The sequence below is a fragment of the Oncorhynchus keta genome, chromosome 24, assembly GCF_023373465.1.
Source record: "Oncorhynchus keta strain PuntledgeMale-10-30-2019 chromosome 24, Oket_V2, whole genome shotgun sequence".
Lineage (NCBI taxonomy): Eukaryota > Metazoa > Chordata > Actinopteri > Salmoniformes > Salmonidae > Oncorhynchus > Oncorhynchus keta.
In genome coordinates this window covers 33,035,512-33,060,350 of record NC_068444.1, presented here as the reverse complement: position 1 = coordinate 33,060,350, position 24,839 = coordinate 33,035,512, and the positions used below count along the sequence as shown (strand labels likewise).

The 24,839-nt window shown below is 42.2% G+C and overlaps 1 protein-coding gene and 2 long non-coding RNA genes across 5 annotated transcripts in view; 2 read left to right on the top strand and 1 right to left on the bottom strand.

Moving 5' to 3' along the window:
• Window positions 1-1,240: 1,240 nt before the first annotated feature.
• Window positions 1,241-3,515, bottom strand: LOC118402648 (uncharacterized). The gene is made up of 3 exons (XR_008078561.1): window positions 2,917-3,515; window positions 2,477-2,528; window positions 1,241-2,269 (listed from the first exon to the last, which is right to left on the bottom strand). It is a non-coding gene; the product is annotated as an uncharacterized LOC118402648 (long non-coding RNA).
• Window positions 3,516-14,023, top strand: LOC118402647 (uncharacterized). The gene is made up of 3 exons (XR_004829521.2): window positions 3,516-3,646; window positions 4,678-4,732; window positions 13,713-14,023. It is a non-coding gene; the product is annotated as an uncharacterized LOC118402647 (long non-coding RNA).
• Window positions 14,024-17,323: 3,300 nt separating this feature from the next.
• LOC118357421 (urotensin-2 receptor) overlaps window positions 17,324-24,839 on the top strand; it is an 80,076-nt gene continuing 72,560 nt past the window's right edge. The window contains exons 1-4 of one of the 3 annotated variants that reach the window (XM_035734496.2): window positions 17,324-17,936; window positions 23,141-23,868; window positions 24,044-24,119; window positions 24,205-24,425. In XM_035734496.2, the coding sequence (XP_035590389.2) occupies window positions 17,885-17,936; window positions 23,141-23,868; window positions 24,044-24,119; window positions 24,205-24,425 (1,077 nt within the window). In that variant the 5' untranslated portion in view covers window positions 17,324-17,884. The other 2 variants (XM_035734494.2, XM_052478176.1) reach the window with 2 other exon arrangements.

Sequence of the window (24,839 nt, the reverse complement as noted above, 5' to 3'; positions counted from 1 at the left end):
ACCTTCCCTCTGGCTGCGCCTCAACTCACAGGCGGATGGCTTGACATTCTCCTGTAGAATTCTTTGGTTCCTTCTATAAAAAAGTCATCCAGCTCCTGAGGCAGTAAAGCATCCCCAAACCATCACACTACCACCGCCATGCTTGACCGTTGGTATGAGGTCCTTACCGTGTTATGCAGTTGGACCCATGTCATCAAAGAAGTTGACTCAAGTTTTCCAAAAAGCACCTGTAAACACCTGGATGATCATCAAGACTCTTGAAAGAATGTTCTATGGACAGTTGAGTCAAAAGTATATATAACTTGTTTGGACGACATGGTACCATTATTTATTGAATAAGTTTGTTCATTATTAGCGAAGGCATGCCAAATTGAGCAAGAGTGGGGAGATTTGCTTAACTAATGTCAAGTCCTAGCAGACGGAGCTCAGATACACCCATTTCCCCTAAAACACACACACACACACACACACACACACACACACACACTGGTCCCCCGTTGTGACCATTTTCCCAAGCATCTCTGAGATGTCAGACCTTTTGATTATTTTGTGCCGCCAGGGCCACAATAATTTGCCCCCTCTCTGATTTTCCGAGTGTGACCCTCTCCCAATGGGTTACTGCAGCTAGTGTTGCCAGCACTGCCACTACTGTACCTGGGTGGGGGTCTCCCACCGGAATTCCCTCCGGCTCGGTACAAGGTCCTCAAGGTTCTCATTAGCAGCTTTGAGAAATTCCTTGTATATAATTCATGTGTTATTTGTTCACTCAGGTTCCCTTTATCTAATATTAGGTGATGGTTTTAGATTTGATAACATTCAGCATCAAATACATGCAAAAGTAGAAACAATTTGAAAGGAGGTAAATACTTTTTCACAGCACTGCATTTCATGTACACTGTAATGGTATGAGTGTTAATGATTTCATGACTAATACATCCTATTAGTTGAATTGAGAAAATGCATCATTTGATTGACTGTACATTCAGAATTTAGTAGGTCTGTTGGTAAATATAATTTACACTACATATAGTATACAGTATGTTTGGATTACAATAACAATAAAATTGGTCGCCTGGATTAGCTATTTGTATTTAGCCTTTTAATTGGCTTGCTGACTACATCCTCCAGAGATGTACAGGGCCTGTTGCATTTATTCACATAATAATTAAGTCAGATTGATGAATGTAGTTTATTATATGCAACATAATTATCATTCAACCACACTAGTGATGTCATACATTCTACAGAAGGTCTTCCTGCATTGGAATGGGAATATACTATAAATCTGTAGACAGTGTGTCACTTGGCCGTGCGTGCTATATAAAGTAGGCAGACGGGCATCGAGGCATTCAGTTACTATTCAATTGAAGGTAAGAATGGGCAAAACGAGTGACCGAAGCGACTTTGAGTGTGGTATGATAGTTGTTGCCAGGGGCGACGGTTCCAGTATCTCAGAAACGGCCGGCCTCCTGGGCTTTTCACGCACGACAGTGTTTAGAGTTTACGGAGAATGGTGAAATAAACAAAAACCATCCAGGCAGTGTGGGCCTGTGAGTAAAAACAGCTTGTTGATGAGAGAAGTCGAAGGAGAATGGCAAGAATTGGGCAAGCTAACTGGCAGTCCACAAACAGGCAATTCATTGCACAGTATAACAGTGGTGTTGGCAGAGTCAGGATTTGGCGTAAGCAGCATGAGTCCATGGCCCCATCCTGCCTGGTGTCAACGGTACAGGCTGGTGGCAGTGGTGTACTGGTATGGGGAATGTTTTCCTGGCACACGTTAGGTCTCTTGATACCACTTGGCAATGTTCGAACACCACAGTGTATCTGAACATTGTTGCTGACCAGGTGCATCCCTTCAAGGAGACGGTTCACCCTTTGTCACATGATTACTTCCAGCAGGATAATGTGTCATGTCTCAAAGCCCATATTCTCTCAGAATGGTTCTAGGAACATGACAGCAAGTTCAGTTTACTTGAGTGGCCTGCGCAGTCCACGGACCTCAACCCAATAGAACATTATTGGGATGAGATGGAACGGGCTGTTTGCAGCATGAATATACCGACATTATAATATGCAGCAACTGCGTGAGGTCATCCCGTCAGCACGTGCATCATGTTGTGGTTGTAATCATTAAGGACTGGGATGTTTTTCAGGATAAAAAAAAACAAACGAAATAGAGCTAAGCAAAATCCTAGAGGAAAACCTTGTTCTGTCTGCTTTCCTCCAGACACTGGGGGGTGAATTGATCCTTCAGCCGGACGAAAACCTAAAACACAAGGCCAAATCTAGACTGGAGTTGCTTACCAAGAAGACCAAATGTTCCTGAGTGTCCGAGTTACAGTTTTGACTTAAATCTATGGCAATAACTGAAAATTATTGTCTAGCAATGATCAACAACCAATTTGACAGAGCTTGAAAATAATAATGGGCAAATGTTGCACAGTCCAGGTGTGGAAAGCTCTTAGAGACTTACCCAGAAATACTCAGCTGTAATTGCTGCCAAAGGTGCTTCTGCAAAGTATTGACTGTGAATATTTACGTAAATTATATCATTCTGTATTCCATTTTCCATAAATGGGCATACATTTTGAAAAACATGTTTTCCTTTTGTTGTGTTGAGATGTGTGAGAAGAACAAAAAGATTTCATCCATTTTAGAATTCAGGCTGTAACACAACAAAATATGGGGTATGTCAAGGGGTATGAATACTGTCTGAAGACACTAAAGTGGGTAGGGGAATCAATAGTATACACACACAGTGAGCTCTGAGCGTGTGTGTGTTTGTGTGTGTTTATGGGTGTCTGTTTTGTGTATGTATGTTTGTGTATAAGGGTTGGATATGTGGGTAGTCCGTGCAAATCCTTTCTAAGGTGCATATAGTTGTTGTGATGAAGAGCTTCCTTTTTCCCTCACCTTTGCTGTGTTCACATGTTTGGGAATACGTTTTGCTGTGCCAACCTATTCACGAGTGCTCTCTGTTCAGTAATTGAAGTGTGCAATCTCACGCGTGCTACCAATAGTGCCTGTCCTAAATTCTTCTGAGTGCTATCCATATGCATGTCCTGAATTCTCACGCGTGTTCTCTATTAAGCTTGTACGCCAATGATATTCTCTAACCCAAATTGAGAGGCGACATTCCTGCGTGCCTCTCTTTCCACTCTTGATTGTGCACAGGTGAAGGAAATGAACGGGACTCCGCATCCCGACAGTGCAGACACACAGCTCTCTGATGGCTGCCCACTCCTAGGACGCACAGAGCTCGAATCCACGCCTGTCTCTGATCATCCGTCGCTCCCAACACAAACAGCGCACTAAAGTTAAGTACTTTCCCTCTCGCCCTTGAGGTCATCATCTGCGGCTCAAAGTCACTTCTGTGCACTTTAAATAAGTTATGACTATGCAGGATATGAGCGAACATTGTGCTGAAGATATAGAAGTAAAAGGGAATTAATCCTGGGAAACTATGACTCGGATACTTACACTGCCTTTTTCTTCACGAGGACGGACCTGAACCCCCCTTCATGGAGACTGGAACCTGTGGATAGAAAGAGATTCAATGGTGCGCTAAGGAGAAAAGGCCTGACTAAAAGTGGAGGAACTGGCACCACGGAAGAACTATACTACAGAGGCTACATGTGGATGAGTATTGACTGTTAATTAAGATACATGTTGATTGATGGATTTTAAGAAAGAGGTCTTTTTTTATTAAGAGTTGTTGGTATTTTTGAGGAGAGACTTTTAACAGACGCTGCAAAAACGACAATTTGTAAGAGACATTTCCTACCTTTTCAAATTAAGTATTGTTCATTGTGAAACTTGCCTGGTTGTTGTTCATCCATTCTGAACTTGCACTGTGGAACACAACAACCTGAGTTTTCCTAAATTTGACATAATCTTTCCGGTGCAAATAATATTTAATGTGCAGGTCTGTGCAGGGAGAAAGCTATGTTTAGCTTTCGAGCAGTGTTATGGCCTGGTGGTAGAAGCCGTCTCAGAGCCTGTTGGCCCGAGACCTGATACTCCGATATCGCTTGCCAGACGGTAACAGAGTGAACAGTTCGTGGCTCGGGTGGCTGGAGTTCTAGACGACCTTCCGGGCCTTCTTCAGACATCGCCTGGTGTAGATGTCCTGGAGGGTAGGGAGCTTGCCCCCAGTGATGTATTGGGCTGTCCGTACCACCCTCTGTAGGGCCAACTTGCAGTTGCTGTACCACGCAGTGATGCAGCTGGTTAAGATGCTGTGATTGTACAGCTGTAGAACTTCTTTAGGATCCGAGTGCCCATGCCAAATTTCTTCAGCTTCTTGTTTTTGCTGACGTTGAGGCAGAGTCTGTTTCCCTGGCAACACTGTACAAGGGCTCTATCTCCTCCCTGTAGGCTGCCGTTGTTGTCGATGATCAGGCCCACCACCATTGTGTCATCTGCAAGCCTAATGATGGTGTTGGAGTCATTCATGGCATCACAGGTGTACAGGGAGCCCCATGTTGAGGGCCAGCATGGCGGAGGTGTTTTTGCCTACCCTCACCCTCACTACCGGAGGTCTACCTGTCAGGAAGTTCAAGATCCAGTTGCAGAGGGAGGTGCTCATACCCAGTGCCTTGAGCTTAATGTCAAGTTTGGAGTTGAGCTGTAGTCGAAGAACAGAATTCTCACATAGGTGTTCCTCTTTTCCAGGTGGGAATGGATCTGTTGAGGCGGTATGCAAATTAGAGTGGGTCCAAGGTGACAGGTAAGATGGAGCTGATGTGGTCCTTGACCACCTCTCAAAGCACTCCATGATTTCAGAATTGAGTGCTACAGGGCAATAGACATTTAGGCAGGTTATGTTAGTTTGATTGGGTACAGGGACAATAGTGGACATCTTGAAGCATATGGGGACCACAGACTATGAAAGGGAGAGTTAAAGTATGTTTGTTAAGACGCTGGCCAGTTGGTCTATGCATGCATTGAGGCCGCGGCCGGGGATGCGATCTGTGGGTATCCGCACACTTGAAGGTCCTACTCGGTGGCCCTCGAAGGAGGATTGGTGTTGATTGCCCCGAAACACCTTTATCTGACTATTTAAATTTAAAAAAAAAAAAACACAAAGATGCGCTTCTGTGGTCCTCAGAGGCGGACTACAGTGCTGATGCAGCATACTCCTGTTAAAATCAGAAAATGTGACACACGAATACACACTTGCACACACACACCTCCACTTCAACATAACTTTAATCACAATGACGTGTTTATAAAAATAGTTTTGACTTCACTGGCGTTGCCATCGATCGCAATGTTCACAAGGACATACCTGGCTAAGTGAAGGATAAACTAAATAATGATCTAGTTACACCAGAGCTTTAACAGAGTTTAACGTTAAGTTATGTCTCATCCACACACACACACACACCAGTCCAAACCAGAGGCAGCTCTCTCCAGAGACAGCCTTAGTCAATCTACTCTCTTTGCTTCATTGGACCTGGCAGGCTTTCAACTGTCTAACCAACTGGGAGATGTCCTGTCACTCTTACTCAATGTATACTCTCTCTCTCCTGGCTGCTCTTTCATTCCTGGCACTCTGTCTCTAGAATGTACAGGTTGTCTTTCCAGCCGAACTCTGACAGACATGCCATGCACGCGCGTGCACACACACAGATATTGGCAACGAGGGCACCTCTTATTCGGTGTTGACAACTCCCAAATGATTACATCAAGCGTCTCTACGTGAGATAATGCTGACAACTAGACATTTTTCCACACACTTAGAAAACTGTCAGAGAACGGCTGAGAGATGCAAGGGTGTCATTAATATGGCAGTAATGGAAGCTGTGGGTTTTATGATACTGCAGGAAGGTGACAACACTCTGCTACAGTGGTCAATGTGTTTAACCTCAAATCCTGCCACTGAGGAGGTTAAATTAACGGAACCTAGGAAACCAAAAGTGTACAGTACACATAGCTTTTAGAGTGATAGGGAGGTGAAAGTGGGACGAAGTGGAGAGAGAGAAGAGGGAAGAGGGTGCAAAGAGAGAAAGAGACAGAGAGAAGGAGAGAGAACGAAAGACACACAAGGATAAAGAGAGAGAGAGACGAGGGAGAGAGGCAGAGAAATGTGTTGCCCAGAAGAGCAACCAGAGTTGTTGATGATGGATCAGAATGCCAACAGAAGCCAGCCAGAGGAACACTGGTCCCCCAGGGCAGCTTGTTATGATACAATGAGAGGATGCTCAGTGCTAGGGAAGAGATCAGAGTTTATTTTGGACACCACAAACACACACACACACACACACACACCCCCACACACTGTGTACACAGAGACATTGTTTTGTAACAATTCTGAAAAGTGTTCCAGCCTTAATACTTGGGCTGTCAACTCAACCACACGGTAAGCAGAGAGAAAGTGAGTGAGCTAGACAGAGGAAGAGAATTCAAACCACAACTGGGTAATTATTTTATTATTTTATTTAACCAGTAGAACAAATTCTTATTTAGAAAGACTGCCTACCGGGGAACAGTGGGTTAACTGCCTTTTTCAGGGGCAGAACAACATATTTTTACCTTGTCAGCTCTGGGATTCGATCCAGCAACCTTTCGGTTACTCACCCAGTGCTCTAACCTGCCGAACCCAAATATACAATAAATCATTACATTACAATACATCAGCACATTACAGCATTACAGCACATTCCAAGAACACATATTGCCTCACATCCCTTCCAAGATACACAAACAGGGACACAACGTTAAATTGAATTAGGAGAGAGAGGAAGGGAGGGAATTATGAAATAGGGAGGGAGAGACATGGAGAGGAGTGAAAAACAAGGGACAGTAGGGAGAAAAAATGTGGGTTGACTCATACTGGGATAATTGAAATGTTGCAGAGGGAGCAAGTATATTGTGATAGATTGTTGTGTGTGTTTGTTTCTTTGTGGATATGTTATTGTGTGTGGACTCTGAAAAAGAGGCCAACCAAACATTTTGTGAGATGTTTCCACATATCTATGTTGCCATATACTTATTTGGTCGTTTCTATGGCGTCAGTTATTGATGTGATAAACGCTATGATATATTTATCATATCAGCGTATCATGTGCAGTGCAATTCAGGTCAGTCTCTTCCCAAACAGTGGTGGAATTAAACTGTTTTGTTGTATAGCAACTTCATGCCCCCCCAGACCAGATCACAAAACGTTTCTACAGTGTGGCATGACGAATCACTACCGTTTATGTTTACATGCATGTGTAGAGACCCATAGACCTGTATAGAGTAAAGAAAGCTGCGTACTCCATATACGCTCTCTACAAACTTGTTGGGCTCATACGAGACGCATAGACCTTCCAATGTCAACGTCTTGGTCATACCAGGTTACATCCTTGTATACTTCCAGCCTCCTGGTGTGCATATTTACATTCCATGCATTATAAGTCTCTGCTGTCTTGGATCTAATTGTGGGATGCATCCTCTATCCTGTCTATATATCTATTCCATTTTCTTTATGCTCAGTTCACCAGGCAGACATACAGGTGCATTATCTTCATCTCTGCTGTTGCAGAGAATTTTCCTGCATGGCAGAAAATGCAAACTTGTAGTGTGTTTGAGGTTTCTAAAGTTTGTGATTTCCACTTTAAAATTCAGACTTGATTCGCCCTAAAGAAAAAGATCAACTCTTGCAACAATGTCAATTTATTATAATACACATAATAATTAAAATGTTTTGTTGCTGCAGGGTTGTTTTCGTGCTGTGACAAACTGTTCAAATTTAGATTCTAAATAATCAGGCAGCAGAATTGGGATACAGGGGACACAACAAGGGATATGTGGGGGATATGAGGGATGTGTGTGTGTGTGTGTGTGTGTGTGTGTGTGTGTGTGTGTGTGTGTGTGTGTGTGTGTGTGTGTGTGTGTGTGTGTGTGTGTGTGTGTGTGTGTGTGTGTGTGTGTGTGTGTGTGTGTGTGTGTGTGTGTGTGTGTGTGTGTGTGTGTGTGTGTGTGTGTGTACACGTCTATATTAATGGGATGGAGACTGAGATGTTCCCAAACAGGATTAGTGATAATAAGGAACATACGACCAGGCATGATAGGAACGTTGTTCATCTCCTAGGACGACCAGTGCATGCACACACACACACACACTGCTATGTCTAACTATACTTGTGAGGACCTTTTGAGGACCAACAATTGATTACCATTCAAAATCCTACTTTCCCTAACTCTAAACCCTAAACCTAACCCCTAACCTTAATTCTAACCCTATTTCTAACCTTAAACCTAACAGCTAAGCCTAAAATGGCTATTTTTTAAGTGAGGACCGACAAAATCCTCACTTTTCTGTAAAAAAATAAAATTTGACTTGGTTTCTGTGAGCACTTCTGGTACTCACAAGTGTAGTAAAAATGTGCACACACACACACTCCTTTCCCCAAGATAAAGTTACATAGGTGCTCAAATCTCACTGTGTGAAAGTTTGAGTGTAAACTACTTTCTGACCTTATGCCAATAGTATCAGCATTCTTGAATTTTGGCTGTTGCTCTTCTGTGTCCACGTGGGAACATAAGGTACTGAGTCAGAACATAAAAATAGAAACACACACAAACAGACTGTGTGAGGAAGCAGGTGATACGGAAACAGGGTGGGGCCGGTACTTCCAGGAGTCAACAGCAAATGTAATCCCTTGGCACTGTTGCTCTTGTGACAGAGTGTTGACAGCAAATGTAATCCCTTGGCACTGTTGCTCTTGTGACAGAGTGTTGACAACATCAAATGGGAGAATAGAAACCTCTGCTGCAGAGAGTCTGGATGACACTTTGACAACGCAACACTATACAGACCATACCAGAAACTATATTACTCACAATATTTATCAGCAGAATGTATCATTTTGTTTGAATCATACTGACTATCTGAAACAGGTCAGCTTTTCTTAGCAGCATCTTATTGATGCTAGAGAGGTAAAATACTCTCTGTCACTTTCACTCTCCTGTCATCACTATAACACATCTGGGCTAGGAATTCATAGTATACATGAGAATATACTGTTAAAGTGTTACCTGGAAGACAGAGAAATAGAGGGAAGGGATGGAGGGAGGGAGGGAGGGAGGAAGGAAGGAAGTAAGGAAGGGAGAGAGGGACTCACACATAGAGTACATCAAAGTGTGTGCATGAGATGAAAAATGTTGTCCCAGTCAACTCTAAACACACATAGTAGAGAAAGGGCAACACTTCCCCAAGCTGAGCAAACTACATGATGGCAGTGACCTGTGCGCTATGGAGGGAAAAATAGCATCCTAGTAGGAGTGTGCTGTAGCCGGTGCTAGAGGGCAGTATGGGGTTAGGTTGTGAGTGGTGGCTTATCTGAGCTGTATCGGGAGAAACTGTAGTGGAGAGTAACTATGTGTGTCTGTAAATCACTTAAACAAACACACCATGCACACACACAAACACACTAGTGATGCGCGGGTTGACTCATAACCTGCGGTTATATCCGCGAGGCGGGTGGGTTTAGGGTCATGAAATATTGTGTGAATGAAGGGCAGGTGAGTGACGGGTGGGTTGAATGAAGAGAAAACAATGAATTAAACAATCCATAAATGTGTAATTATTGTGCAATTCATATCTACAGGTTATGTTGAGGTTTTTCTTTCATTTTTGTTGTATCTGGCATTAGTGCGTAAGCATATGCTTTATGTGCCAAGTATACTCCAATCGCCAAATGTTACCGTCGATCCACTGAGGCCAAAAGGACAATGTTTTAATTTAATAAGGGAAATGTGAAAAGGAGAGTTGAAAATAAAGCGAGGTCCTGAACAGCAATGTTTGGGAAAGACTTGGTTAAAAGAGGATGAGAACAGTGTGATGATTATATGTGATGATTGTGAAGTGCTATACAAATTGGACAGTCACAAGACGGAGATGTAAAATATCAAGGGAACTAACTGTAGGCACAGATGGGTTAAATGGAATAGTAACTGAAATCTGAACACTGACTGTAGGTCTATAACCTCTCACATGTAGCCTAATATAATATTACCTTCTGCAGAATTAAGCATTTATTGCAGTAAAATGATACACCAAATGTAAATTTTGACTCGGGAACAGGAGTTGAGAAATAGGCTATGATTTCTTTCTTTCAGCATCTTTCAGCCGGTGCGACGCTCTGTCACTTCAAAGAATGAGGTTAGTTTAATAAAGTTTAGATTGAAGTTGAATGAATATGTCTCGCAAGATCACTTAATGATTCATTAGTATTTTACATAACAAACCGAATAGCTTAGATCATGTTAGGTTACTGTGAGACCTAAAAACACCACGTAATTTCTTATGACAATTTAGGAGGATTGTAAGTCAATGTTTTATCATGTGGCCAACCCCACCATGATAAATATGCTTTGATTGAAACAAAATACAGCTGGCTTCTTAACTCTTATCTGCTCTAAATGGAACAGTATTAGGGCTGCTTACATCATTCAAGAAGATCAAAATTCACATTCCCATGAAAGTGATTGGGATCACATGGTTGTCATGCAGATGCAGCATGGACGTTTCACCTGTAAAACGTGAAGAATTATCATTCACAATTGACAGTGATGGCGGTCTAATTGAATAATAATGAAGACCTAATTTGGTGTTTTAGTGTTTTAAAAATATACGTGTTTTCTTTGTGCCACTAGCCACTAGGCATAGACAATTGTTCAATTTGGATTGTATGGCATTGTATGTACTGTAGGTCTATATCTCAAAATTTTATAATACAATATTTAGAAATTATTACTTAATAAAAAATATTTTAAAAACGTGGTTGCGGTAGCTACAGATTGCAACACCAGATAGTATGATTTAACGAAAAATGTTTGGTATCATTATACTGGTAGTTACAAAACATCGGCGGAGATTTTTCAACTAACCTGGTATTGGACATACTATCTTCGTCCACGAAACAGGAGTCGCAGAACATATCCAATTGCAGGTTCCATTTGAATGTAGAATATGTTTCTGCTCCACTGAGTAATCCAACAATGTGTGCACCACCACCGTGTCTATTTCAAATCTTTTCTCCTTGATTGAGATACGTGGGTCCACTCCAAAGTGCCGCGTGATTGGCAGACACCTGTCTCGATCAATGAGAGAAGACTGGAAATAGACAAGATGGCGGCAACACAATGTTGGATTACTTCCTGTAGCAAAACATTTTCTTATTTTAATAATGGAAAATTCAGACGGACCCCCTGGACATTTTATGACATTTTATGAGACTCCTGTTTCCACGAATCGACGATAAAGTATCGCCAATAACAGGTTGAAAGATCTCTGGTGACGTTATGTAGACATGTTGGTTAAATCACATTATCTGTGTATCTGTACCAGACCCAGGGTCCTTGTCAGTCTTGAATGAGCGTGGTGTGTGTGTGTGAGCATCTCCAGGGTTATCTGGGACAATCCGTAGTCAGGAGAGAGAGAGTTAAATGGCTTGCAAATATTTTTCGGCTTAAACACACTTTCCCCTTCTCTCTCCCCCTTTCCCTCTCTCTCTCATTACATATCTCTCGTTCTCTCTCTCTTGCTCCCCTCAGGCTTTCCATGCAACACACACACACACGCACAGAGACCCCACATTCTCACACACATAGCGGCTTAGATTACACCACCGTTTACATATAGTGTAGTTCTAACTGTCTGTCGTCATAACCACAACCCCTGGCCTATGTCCTAGTGGAACCCACAAAGCCTGTCAGTTAGATGTGCAGTTAGAAGTGCCAAGCCAGGCTTACCCTGCCATGTAACAGTCTCTGTCTGCTGTGCCCCTCTGCTGCTCTGTCCTCTCCCCCTATAAAGTCATCACATCCTCCAGACCTCTCTCTCGCCTCACAGTGGGGCTTAACACGGCATAGTACAGGACAGAGAATAGCAGCATCGGCTGGAGAGCAATGTGCTACCAGTCTGCCACGGGCCAAAAACTCCCTGGCGCTCAGATGCAGATACAGGCACTTGCATGCTTAGACATACTCTGTCTATATCTTCTTTCTTTCTCTCTTTCTCCTTCTGCGCCCCTCTACCCTATCTCCGCCTCTGTCTCTCTCTCTTTCTCTCTCTCTTTCTCTCTCTCTCTCTTTCTATTTTTCTCTCTTTTTATTTTTCTCTCTCTCGCTCTCTCGCTCGCTCACTCACTCTCTCTCACCATCTTAGTTCCTAGGCAGAGGTAATGAATGACAGTCTGATGGGGTCCAGATGTGCCTTTCAAAGCCACAGGAGAACAAAACAATTTGCTGCATTTGACTCCAATCTCCCTCCAGCACACATACACACACACGTCGGAATCTTTCACGCACCCTGCTGATTATATGACAGCAAAACAAATGGACTGCCAGGGGATCAGGGGTATTCTTGCAAGTAATCACACACTCACATGCGTATGTTCTCAGGTTCTTTTCATGTGATTAGCCTCTTGGTAAATGGAAACCAAGCTATCTAGCTAACTATCAAAGTAGTCCAGTGAGTGTTTAATTCATGAATTCAACTTCCTAATAAACTCAAAAAATTGTGTTAGCTAATTGATGCCTGGTTAGCAATGTCATGCTTAACACATTTTGTTGCTGTAACAGTTACAGTCTGTCAACACCACTGACTAGATGGCTAGCTAGTGGCTAGCACTTAGCTACTTCGCTAGCACTTAGCTAACTTTAGCTATCATATTTTGCATATTTAGCTAATGATTTGCCTAAACACTTATAATTTTAGGTCGATATGTTGCTATATTTGAGCTAATACCAATACTATGGATGTCAATATCCTAGTGTCCCTGTTCAGTAGCATGTTAGCTAGCAGAAGAGCCAAGATAACAACAATATGAGATGACTTGGTATTGGAAGAAGCTGCATTCAGAATGCATCAACACCCTGGAAAAATGTTTGTGGTGCACTCATTCATAACACTTGTTTCAATGATAAATGAGTGTATTGTCTTCAAGCTTGATAAGGCTCATGCTTTATTCTCATACATTTAGCCTATACATTCTTTCTTTGTAACAATTAGATATGTAATTGCTTTAAACTAGTAGCTAGCTCATCTTGATCTTCCTTCTCTCTTTCTAGAATCAATCAGTTACAAGGCAAAAAGACAGATTGAGGATTTTTATCAAACTGAGGACAGATAAATGTGTCTGCACACACGGCTTCTTGCATGTATATCTTTGAGATGTAAGTTAACAATAATTAACAATAATTAATTTAGGAAACATAATATGAATTACCATATTAGGTATAACTCAATTTGATTGAGATTTTCTTTCACCCAAGCCTTATACAACAGAGTCATGAAGAGGAGACAACTAGTAGACAACTGTCTCTTTTAACCAGGAAGTCTCCAGTCTAAATTGAAATGAGTAATTAGTTGATTTGTTTGAATCAATTGTGTTGAGGCTTGGCTGGAGAAAAATCGGGTTTACTGTAGCTCTCTAAGAATAGTTGGCAACACATTTAAAGGTAGATTTAATAGGCCTAGTCCCCGTTTATGTTGCTACATTATTTCCTTGCTGAAAAATACATAGAATGGTAGTTTCATTAAGAAGCATATCAACATCAAGGCAACATTGTAATGGCTGACCCCATTTTTCCAAAGCCAGACCTGCCCATTAGCCGCTGAGTCTACTTTTTTAAAATGCCAAAATATAAAATAATTTTCAGTAATTGTTTTCAGCATCCTAATGTTTTTGTTTTGTGTTTTCGGATTGTTTCAGTGCATGCATTCAACAAGCTTGGGACAAAGGACTTCCACTGGGCCGCCATCTCCAAAGTTCACCCAAACAAGCAATAGTTCTGAACTGGGCTTGATTTTGTTTCTGTTGTTTTAGTTATTTCAATTTTGTTCATTCTCTTCTAAACATCCATTGGTTGAAAGCTCATTGTAATGTCGTCCCCCCTTTAAACATCCTAAGGTCCACATCCCCATAGTGTTCGCATTTCTCTCTTGTAAATGTTGTAGCTACATTAAATGAACAGTTTATTTGGGAAATGTTCAGTCTTTAAATAAAGTTAAATAAAGGTTAAATAAAAAACGTCTTTGCTCTTTTCTTCATTAGCATGCTGGTGATTTGAAGTTGTACTGGATATATTTTTTATCTGTTAAGATATTGAATACATGTTTAGTATTGTTGAGTTGAGTTTTATCTGTGAGAAGCAAGTTCATTTAAAGTTATATGTGATTTGGTTTATGGAGATACAACATTGTGTTAATGCTCAAAGTAACCAAAAACCTGATCTAATTAGCATATTCATAATAAGTTTGCAGCACATTTCAAATCAAATCAAATCCAATTTTATTTGTCAAATACACATGGTTAGCAGATGTTAATGCGAGTGTAGTGAAATGCTTGTGCTTCTAGTTCCGACAATGCAGTAATAACCAACAAGTAATCTAACTAACAATTCCTAAACTACTGTCTTATACACAGTGTAAGGGGATAAAGAATATGTACATAAGGATATATGAATGAGTGATGGTACAGAGCAGCATAGGCAAGATACAGTAGATGGTTTCGAGTACAGTATATACATATAAGATGAGTATGTAAACAAAGTGGCATAGTTAAAGTGGCTAGTGATACATGCATTACATAAGGATGCAGTCGATGATATAGAGTACAGTATATACGTATGCATATGAGATGAATAATGTAGGGTACGTAACATTATATAAGGTAGCATTGTTTAAAGTGGCTAGTGATATATTTACATCATTCCCATCAATTCCCATTATTAAAGTGGCTGGAGTTGAGTCAGTGTCAATGTCAGTGTGTTGGCAGCAGCCACTCAATGTTAGTGGTGGCTGTTTAACAGTCTGATGGCCTTGAGATAGAAGCTGTTTTTCAGTCTCTCAGTCCCAGCTTTGATGCACCTGTACTGACCTCGCCTTCTGGATGATAGCGGGGTGAACAGGCAGTGGCTCGGGTGGTTGATGTCCTTGATGATCTTTATGTCCTTCCTGTAACATCGGGTGGTGTAGGTGTCCTGGAGGGCAGGTAGTTTGCCCCCGGTGATGCGTTGTGCAGACCTCACTACCCTCTGGAGAGCCTTATGGTTGAGGGCGGAGCAGTTGCCGTACCAGGCGGAGATACAGCCCGCCAGGATGCTCTCGATTGTGCATCTGTAGAAGTTTGTGAGTGCTTTTGGTGACAAGCCGAATTTCTACAGCCTCCTGAGGTTGAAGAGGCGCTGCTGCGCCTTCTTCACGATGCTGTCTGTGTGAGTGGACCAATTCAGTTTGTCTGTGATGTGTATGCCGAGGAACTTGCACCAAACAGTAAAATGTTTGCCACAAGTTTCCCAGAATTTTTGCCAGAGGTTCACAAGTCGCTGCTAAATTGCCACAATGGTTTGCCACAAAACTAATTTGCATGTGAAAATTACATTACAGCACATTTGCAGCAAATTTACCAAAGATTTGCCAAAAGCCTGTTTTTTTCAGTGGGGGGAAAAACCCACATATTCTAGAGGTTGTGAGTTAAGGATCTCTTACATACAGAGATACATCAAAATAAATACACATTCACACAAAAGTAAAAATAGACTCTGCTTGTCAGTCCTCCTGTGCTACGTGACTAACATCTAAAACATATTAGCCTTCTGCATTCCACACCCATGCCTCATTCCTGCCTCTGATGCTTCTCTGCATAGCATACCATCTTATGATCTCTTTTTCCAGCCCTTTTCAAACGGTTTACAGTACATTCAGGGGTAATATGGTAAACTGTGTAATTATTTTTTTAAAGTGTGTTTGATACAATATCCTTGAATTGTAGTCCCACAGCAGTAGATTATGGGCAGTCCAGGCTAATGCAGATAATGAGTCTGATCTCTGAGGGTGGGTTGTCATGGGTGTGTGTATGGACCGGGGTCAGGAATGGGATGTTAGTTCTCTCTAATCAACACAAATTGTCTTCTGTGATTTCAGGAGGACCTTGAATGGACCTCTGTATGTGGGAGAGATATGAGAGTCTTGTCCCCTCTGTCTCTGGTTAGAGAGAGTTTATTGATTAAAACTGTGCAGGGCCAAGTACTGAATCGCTCTTTCTCGAAATCACACACACACAAAACATCTCCGGTTATATCTGATGTTTACAAGAAAAAGTTTAAAGAAGCATAGTCATGTATACATTTTACCATAAAATATACTGTACACACAAACACCTTGGAAGATTACAGAATTAGAATGGCCTTTATTCACCAAGTACGTTTACACATACCCATAATTTGACTTAGTGAGGTGCTGCCAGCAAAAGACAATATACAAACAAAATACAAGTCCACATATACATCATACAGAATAAAATACAAAATCAGAACAGTAAACATAAAACTAACTGATTACAGGGGGAATAGGAGGAAATGTTCAGGTGGTGGTCGGCTTTGGTAATGATTGACATAAACTGTCTGCTAGAGGGGAGTCTTTGAAAGATGGGGTGTCTGGGGTGGGCATGGTAGGTGAAAATCTTTCCTGCACGCTTCCTTGTCCTGGGAGGCAGGTGACAGCCGATAACCTTCTCTGCAGACCGGACAATGAACTGCAGTTTGCCCTTGCGGCGGGCAGACCCAAACCAGACGGTGATAGAAGAGGTGAGGATGGACTCAATGATGGCCGTATAGAACCAAATCAGAATTGTCAGAGAGAGATTGAGTTTCATCAGCTAGCGCAGATAGTACGTCCTACATCGAGCCCTCTTTGTCACCCCTGTGATGTTGTCCTCCCATTTGTAGTTGTGGGAGCTGATGGTTCCCAGGTATTTGAATGACTTGGCCTTGCTGACGCCTGAAGCATCAATATCGAGGGGGAGAGACGGTGGGGGACATTTTCTGAAGTCAACCACCAACTGCACAGTTTTGACTGTGTTGAGTTCCAGGTTATTGCTACTGCACCAGGCCACCAGGCAGTCAATCTCTCCATGTTACTTGGACTCGTCACCGTCTGAGTTGATACCGACCAGGGTGTTGTCATCAGCAAAGTTGCAGTCATTGGTGTAGAGGAAGGGGGAGAGCACGCAACCCTGCGGCGCCCCTGTGCTGAGAGATAGGGAGTCTGAAAGATGTTTTCCCAGCTTAACACACACACACACACACACTACTGTTGCACAAAAATAGCAGGTTAAAGGGTAGAGGAGAGTGAGCAGGACATATTTCCTGCATATTTCCGTATAATCCATGCCAATTCCTTTATCTTTCTTCCCCCTCCATTTCTCTCAATCTATTTCTCTCTCTCTCCCCATTCTGTCCCTCTTTCAGTCGTCTCCCCTCCCACTTCTCGCGAGAGTGCTTCTCTATGAGTCTCTCTCTCCCTCTTCTCCCTCCCTCCCTCCTCTCTCCCCTCTTTCTCTCAGTCTCTCAGGCACACCGTGTCTCAGTGAAGGAGATTCACCGTAACCAGCTGTGGTTTGTTGTGATTCTCACCCCCGTCACTCTCTGCTCCCCGTAAGGAAACGTTCATTTTTCTCCTCATCATTTCATTGATGTTTTTTTTTCTCTTCCTCTAAATTCAATTTCTCCGGTGGCATTTTAAAGCTGTCAACCAGACCTGTGGAAGGTACTTTCAAGAGGCACCGAGAAACAGAGAGCGTAGGATAAGTTTTACTCCAGCTCAAAAGACACCTTTCTTTTTTTTTCAGATCTCGTTCACCTTTTGATTGACAGACTTTTTACTATGGTAAACTAAAGACAGTGGTATTATAGCACAGGATTTTTTTTAACCCAAACTCAAGATACAGGATTTTTTTATTTATCTCAATTCAAATGCAAAGAATCACCAGATTTCCTGAAGATTCTGTGTGGACTTTAATGGCTCTAGACATACCTGCAGTATGTGTGAAATTTGGGGAACCAGAGTGAGCTAGGTGATGGGTCAACGGGCAAACGGAGCTAGATGCTACATTTTTCTGTTCAGGCTGCCAGTCTGTTTGCGGCTTACAATCAAGGTAAGGCACGCAAGCACGCACACACCACACACACCTGGCACTCCAACAGGCTGCCGGGCTCTGTCAGAGCAGATAAAGAGTAGTTAATTAAATAGGCATCAGAGTGTAACTCCCAGACATTAAGTCTGTCCTTTAACGTCACGTCTGCTAGTGATGTGTCTGGCTGGTGTCGCACAGGGAGACTTAGAGCGGATTACATTTGTATTGATTTATGTCAGAGTTTTGAGAGAGCGAGAGACACAGAGAGAGACAAAGAGAGAGAGAGAGAATCTGACTGAGGTAAAGTACAATTATAATTACATCCAGTCTGGAAAACAGTCTGCTGTTTTGTTTTTATAGTCAATTAATATTTGATCTGCTAGCTAATTAGAATACATTTTGTGGAAAATGTTTGCGTCGTCCTCTGGGGAGGTCATCGGAGATGGAGTATGTGGCCTGATTTGACTATCAGAAGTTATCAGATGATATGTAAATGACCTCTGTTTGAACAGCTGGATTTAGGATCCTAAGGGAACAACAACCTTTCCCTGAGGATCCTGACATTGATAGTGGATTTAAAGGGCTATAAGAGCATGGATCTAAAACCAAACTCTTCCATCTGACTTTCTGAGTCTGAGAGTCTGAAGGGAGACTGCAGATGAGAAAAAAAGCAGGTACATGTAATTTAAAAAAATAATAATTGTGTAGGGTTTGTTCACGTATGACATGTTATTAATATTATTTACCACGCATAAACCATTTATTATATTGATTTGTAGACATATAGACATCAAGGCCGACGGGTTTTATACTGTAAGTTAATATAATTGCTCACGAAACATAACAGTTATATTCATAAGCAATTTATAACCAGACCAATATAATCTATGATGATCTCCCCCTAACTACGCATGTCTTATTTGATTCCTATATGCTATTATCCTGATCCTAAACTCGTAGAAAAAAAACATAAAAGGGTTCTTTGTCTGGTTCCAGGTAGAACCCTTTTGGGTTCGAATAACAACCCTTTCCACAGAGGGTTCTACCTGGATCCAAAAAGGATGTTCCAATGTGGAAAGCCGAAGAACCCTTTTGGAACCCTTTTTTCTAAGAGTGCATTCAGTATTGAACCACAGTACTGCCAAAGGGCAGCTAAGACATCACAGACATTTGCATTCCAGTCAGTCAATGCAGTTAAGTATATCGACCCACCATACCACATTTATTGGAACATGATTGCATTTCCCTATTCCTGAATAGAATTTGAGTGAATTTGACCTTAAGTCCGTAGAAAGAAGTTTCATGCTCCCTAAGATACGCTTCTTTTGAAAAAGTTTTACTTTGTTTCTCTTTCCTGGGGATTTGCTGTCCGGTTCATCCCTGTTATACCCAGAAGTATCTAATTATACTCACATTTCCAGATCTTGATTAGCGAGACCAGCAGAAGGTCTAATTCAAGATGAGACTTCACTGTTAATCAAATTGGTTGCATCTAGCAACACTTTCACCACTACTACTCCGTATGTTCTCTCGCTCTCTCTCTCTCTCTCTCTCCCTTTCTATCTCTGTCATTCTCTCTCACTCTAATCTTTATCTGTATCTCTTCCTCTCTTCTCAAGCTCTCTGTTTTGTTCCCTGTCTTCCACTCCTCTTTCCAGCGATGGCCACTGCATCCATGGAACCAATGGTGATCTTGGTGGAGTGATCGTTGAAGAAAATATATATTTATTTACAGTGCCTTCAGAAACTATTCACACCCGCCTTTTTCCACATTTTGTTGTGTTACAGCCTAAATTAAATGGATTAAATGAAGATTGTGTCACTGGCCTACACACAATACCCCATGATGTCATTGTAAAAATGTTGTTTTTCTAAGTTTTTACAAATTAATTAAAATAAAAAGCTGATATGTCTTGAGGCAATAAGTATTCAACCCCTATATGGCAAGCCTAAATACGTTGAGGGGTAAAAATGCACTTAGGATGCATGGAAATAGTGTTTAACATGATTTTGAATGACTACCTCATCTCTGTACCCCACAAATACAATTATCTGTAAGGTCCCTCAGTCGCGTCAACCACAAAGACCAGGTAGGTTTTCCAACGCCTCGCAAAGAAGGAACTATTAGTAGATACTGTAGGTAAAAATACATATTAGCAGAGCATTACACTTTGGATGGTGTAACAATAGATCCAGCCACTACAAAGATACAGGCGTCCTTCTTAATTCAGTTGCCAGACAGGAAGGAAACCGCTCAGGGATTTCACCATGAGGTCAATGGGGACTTTAAAACAGTTACAGAGTTTAATGGCTGCGAAGGGAGAAAACTGAGGATGGATCAAAACCATTGTAGTTACTCCAACAACATTGTAGTTCCTCCAAAACACTAACCTACATGACAGAGTGAACTGAAGGAAGCCTGTACAGAATAAAATATACTCCAAAACATGCATCCTGTTTGAATTAAGGCACTAAAGTAAAATTGCAAAACATGTGGCAAAGAAATTTACTTTGTCTTGAATACGAAGTGTTATGTTTAGGGAAAATCCAACACAACACATCACTGAGTACCACTCTTCATATTTTCAAGCATGGTGGTAGCTGCATCATATTATTTGTATGCTTGTCATCGGCACAAACTATTGAGTATTTTAGGATAAAAGGAAATTAAATAAAGCATAGAAAAGGCAAAATCCTAGAGGAAAACCGTATTCAGTCTGCTGTCCAACACACTGGGAGACAAATTCACCTTACAACGGGACAACACCCTAAAACACAAGGCCAAATATATTTTTATTTATTTATTTATTTTTACCTTTATTTAATCAGGTAGGCAAGTTGAGAACAAGTTCTCATTTGCAACTGGGACCTGGCCAAGATAAAGCAAAGCAGTTCGACACACACAACAACACAGAGTTACAAATGGAGTAAACAAACATACAATCAATAATACAGTAGAACAATCTATAAACAGCATTTGCAAATTAGGTAGGGTAAGAGGGGTAAGGCAATAAATAGGCCATGGTGGCAAAGTAATTACAATATTAAACACTGGAATGGTAGGGTGTGCAGAAGATGAATGTGCAAGTAGAGATACTGGGGTGCAAAGGAGCAAGATAAATAAATAAATACAGTATGGGGATGAGGTAGATTGGATAGGCTATTTACAAATGAGCTATGTACAGGTGCAGTGATCTGTGAGCTGCTCTGACAGCTGGTGCTTAAAGCTTGTGAGGCAGGTAAGACTCTCCAGCTTCAGAGAATTTTGCAGTTCATTCCAGTCATTGGGGTGGCAGGGTAGCATAGTGGTTAGAGCATTGGACTAGTAACTGGAAGGTTGCAAGTTCAAACCCTGAACTGACAATAATTTGTTCTTAACTGACTTGCCTAATTAAATAAAGGTAAAATATATATATTTTTTAAATGGCAGCAGAGAACTGGAAGGAGAGGTGGCCAAAGGAAGAATTGGCTTTGGGGGTGACCAGTGAGATATACCTAGTGGAGTGAGTGCTGCTATGGTGTTATTTATAATGCAGCACCCAAAGAGAAGGAATTGACATTTTAAAGTTATGTTCTCCATCAGCATAGCAAAATAATTGCTTTTAAATGTTGTACGTAGCTAGCAAACTTAGGGAGTAAGCTTCTAATGTTAACATGCATGAAACCATGGCTTTTACGGTTACAGAAGTCAACAAATGAGAGCACCTGGGGAGTAGGAGTGAAGCTAGGCACTGCAGGTCCTGGATTAACCTCTACATCACCAGAGGAACAGAGGAGCAGTAGGATAAGGGTACGGCTAAATGCTATAAGAACTGGCCGTCTAGCACATTCGGAACAAAGAGTAAAAGGAGCAGGTTTCTGGGCACGATAGCATAGATTCAAGGACATAATGTACAGACAAAGGTAAGATAGGATGTGAGTACATTGGAGGTAAACCTAGGCATTGAGTAATTATGAGGGAGATATAGTCTCTAGAGACGTTTAAACCAGGTGATGTTATCGCATATGTGGGAGGTGGAACAACATGGTTGGTTGAGCCATGGTTGAGCCAGTGAAATAAGACAGTAATCACTAACCAGGACAGTAACGGACAAGGCATATTTATATTAGGGAGAGGCATGTGCAGCCAAGTGAATCTTATGGGTCCAGTGAGTGGTTGGGTTGGCTGGGGACATGGTGATTCAGACAGCAGGCCAGGGCTAGCAAGCTAGCAGTTAGCAGGCCGGGCCTAGCAAGTTAGAAGAAGGGCCTTAGAGGGACGTCGCGTTGGGGGAAAAGTCTGTTCTTGTCTCCTCGTGAGGTGACATCGATAGACCAGTCGTGGAATTAGTAGGGTTCCAAGTAGCAGAGAGGTCCAAGTCCAATTGGCAAAATGGGTATAGTGGTCCAAGAAACTGGTTGCTGGATCAGCTAACAGTCCAATATGCTCTAGAAAGCTAGCAGGTCACGATTAGCAGAATGGGCCTTCAGAGGACGTCGCGCCTGAGGAGCCTGTTGTAATTCTCGGGCAGATTATGTCGGTATTCCAGTCGTGAAGGATCGGCGGGGTTCCATGCCCCGTACCGGCAGTAGAAGGGGTATAGTGGCAGTAGAAGCAGTAGAAGGGGTACAACTCCAGTGTATAGCCCATGCTATACACTGGAGTTGCTTACCAAGAAAACATTGAATGTTTCTGAATGGCCTGGTTAAAGTTGAACAACAACCAATTTGGCCGAGCTTGAAGAATATAACATAAATAATGTGCAGATATTGTACAATCCAGGTGTGCAAAGCTCTTACAGACTTACCCAGAAATGTTCACAGCTGTAATTGCTGCCAAAAAGGTGATTCTAACATGTATTGTGAATAAATGTGAATACTTACGTAAATTAAGTATTTATTTATTTAATGTTCAATAAATGTGCAAACATTTCTAAAAACATGTTTTCACTTTTTTATTATGGCGTATTGTGTGTCGATGGGTGAGATTATTATTCATTTAATCCATTTTGAATTTAGGCTGTAAAACAACAAAATGTTGAATAAACCAAGGGTTATGAATACTTTCTGAAGGCACTGTATTTCCCATTCCTTTCTTCCCATAACCTAAAATCACCATAATATACATGGAACATCTGTTGTTGCTGCAGAAATGCAAATTATAGATATAATTGAATAATAATGATTGATAACACTTCCCTTGCTTATCTCTCTCTGCTCTCCCATGCCCCGCTCCCCCTCCATAGCGATGACCACTGTATCCATGAAACCCCTGCTGGTCCTGGTGGAGAGGATCCCCAACGCCACCGACCCGCCTTTTGACTCTGCCCCTTCCTCTCCCGAAAACACAGCCGCCACCTTCACCATAGGCTGTATACTCTCCCTCATGTGTCTGGTCGGCGTTTCCGGAAACATCTACACCCTCGTGGTCATGTGTCACTCCATGCGTTCCGCAGCGTCCATGTATATTTACATCATCAACCTAGCCTTGGCGGATTTGCTCTATCTGTTGACCATCCCGTTCGTTGTCTGCACGTACTTCCTGAAAGGTTGGTATTTTGGCGATGCTGGGTGCAGAATTCTGATCAGTATGGATTTCCTGACGATGCATGCCAGCATTTTTACGCTGACCATCATGAGCACGGAGAGGTACTTTGCCGTGCTGAAACCGCTGGACACAGTCAAACGGTCCAAGAGCTACCGCAAAGCCATTGCGGTGCTTGTATGGGTGGCTTCCCTGGTTCTTACTTTACCCATGATCCTCAGGATTCAGATGATGATGGTAGGTAGCAAGGCCATGTGCCAGCCGACCATCTCTCCGCTGTCCTATAAGGTGTACATCACTTTCCTGTTCTGTACCAGCATCGTGGCTCCGGGGATGATCATCGGCTTTCTATACATCGGTCTGGCTCGCACCTACTGGATCTCTCAGACAGAAACCTTCAAACAAACCAAGAAACTACCAAACCAGAAGGTCAGTAAATCAAACTAACTATCTCTTTGCCTATCCATCATTTAGATATGTCAAAGGAATATCATTTGGTAAAACAAGTGAATGTGATTGATTGCTGCAATCTTGTAAATCCCTGTCCAACAGCTCCTCTATCTGAGCTAGTTCTAACTCCATCTTGTATTTTTATATTCTCCAGGTCCTCTACCTGATCTTTACCATCGTCCTGCTGTTCTGGGCCTGTTTCCTGCCCTTCTGGATCTGGCAGCTCCTGGGTCAGTTCCACCCCTCCATCGACCTCTCCACCAAGGCCAAGCGCAACATCAACTATCTGACCACCTGCCTCACCTACTCCAACAGCTGCATCAACCCTTTCCTCTACACGCTGCTCACCAAGAACTACAAGGAGTACCTGCGGAAGCGCCAACGTACCTGCACCGCGGGCAGCTACTTCAACCGGAGGAACCGGTTCCAGCGCTCGCCCAGGAGGTCGCTGTCGTCTAGCAGCCAGCAGTGCACGGAGAGTTTCGTGCTCACACACACGCCGTCACAGCGCACCATGCACAACAACAGCCTGTGAGGTAGGAGAAGAGGTTCTGGTCTTGGTCTTATTGGGGCATTATCTCCACATGTCTGCTCATTTATAGAAATGAAAAACAGTGAACCCATTTATAGTGATGTAATAATGTATGTTTGATGGGGTGAAAGAGGTGTGATGTTGTGTGTAACTACGGCGAGGTCAGCCTGTGAGATAGGTCTAGTAAACAGACTATGACGTAGGAGGTCCATGCATAGTTTGGGCAATTCCCCTGATGTTATCGCACATCTCTCCAAACATATTCATTCCCATGGGAACTCCTTGTGCTTTACTGTAATGTAGACTACATCACGTCCGTTTGGAGGGAAGGCTGGTGTTTTTTGATTGGTTTGGCATGTGAATGCATAGTTTGTTTTAGTCTGTTTTTAGTCTAATCTATGTCTTCGTATTGTTTGAT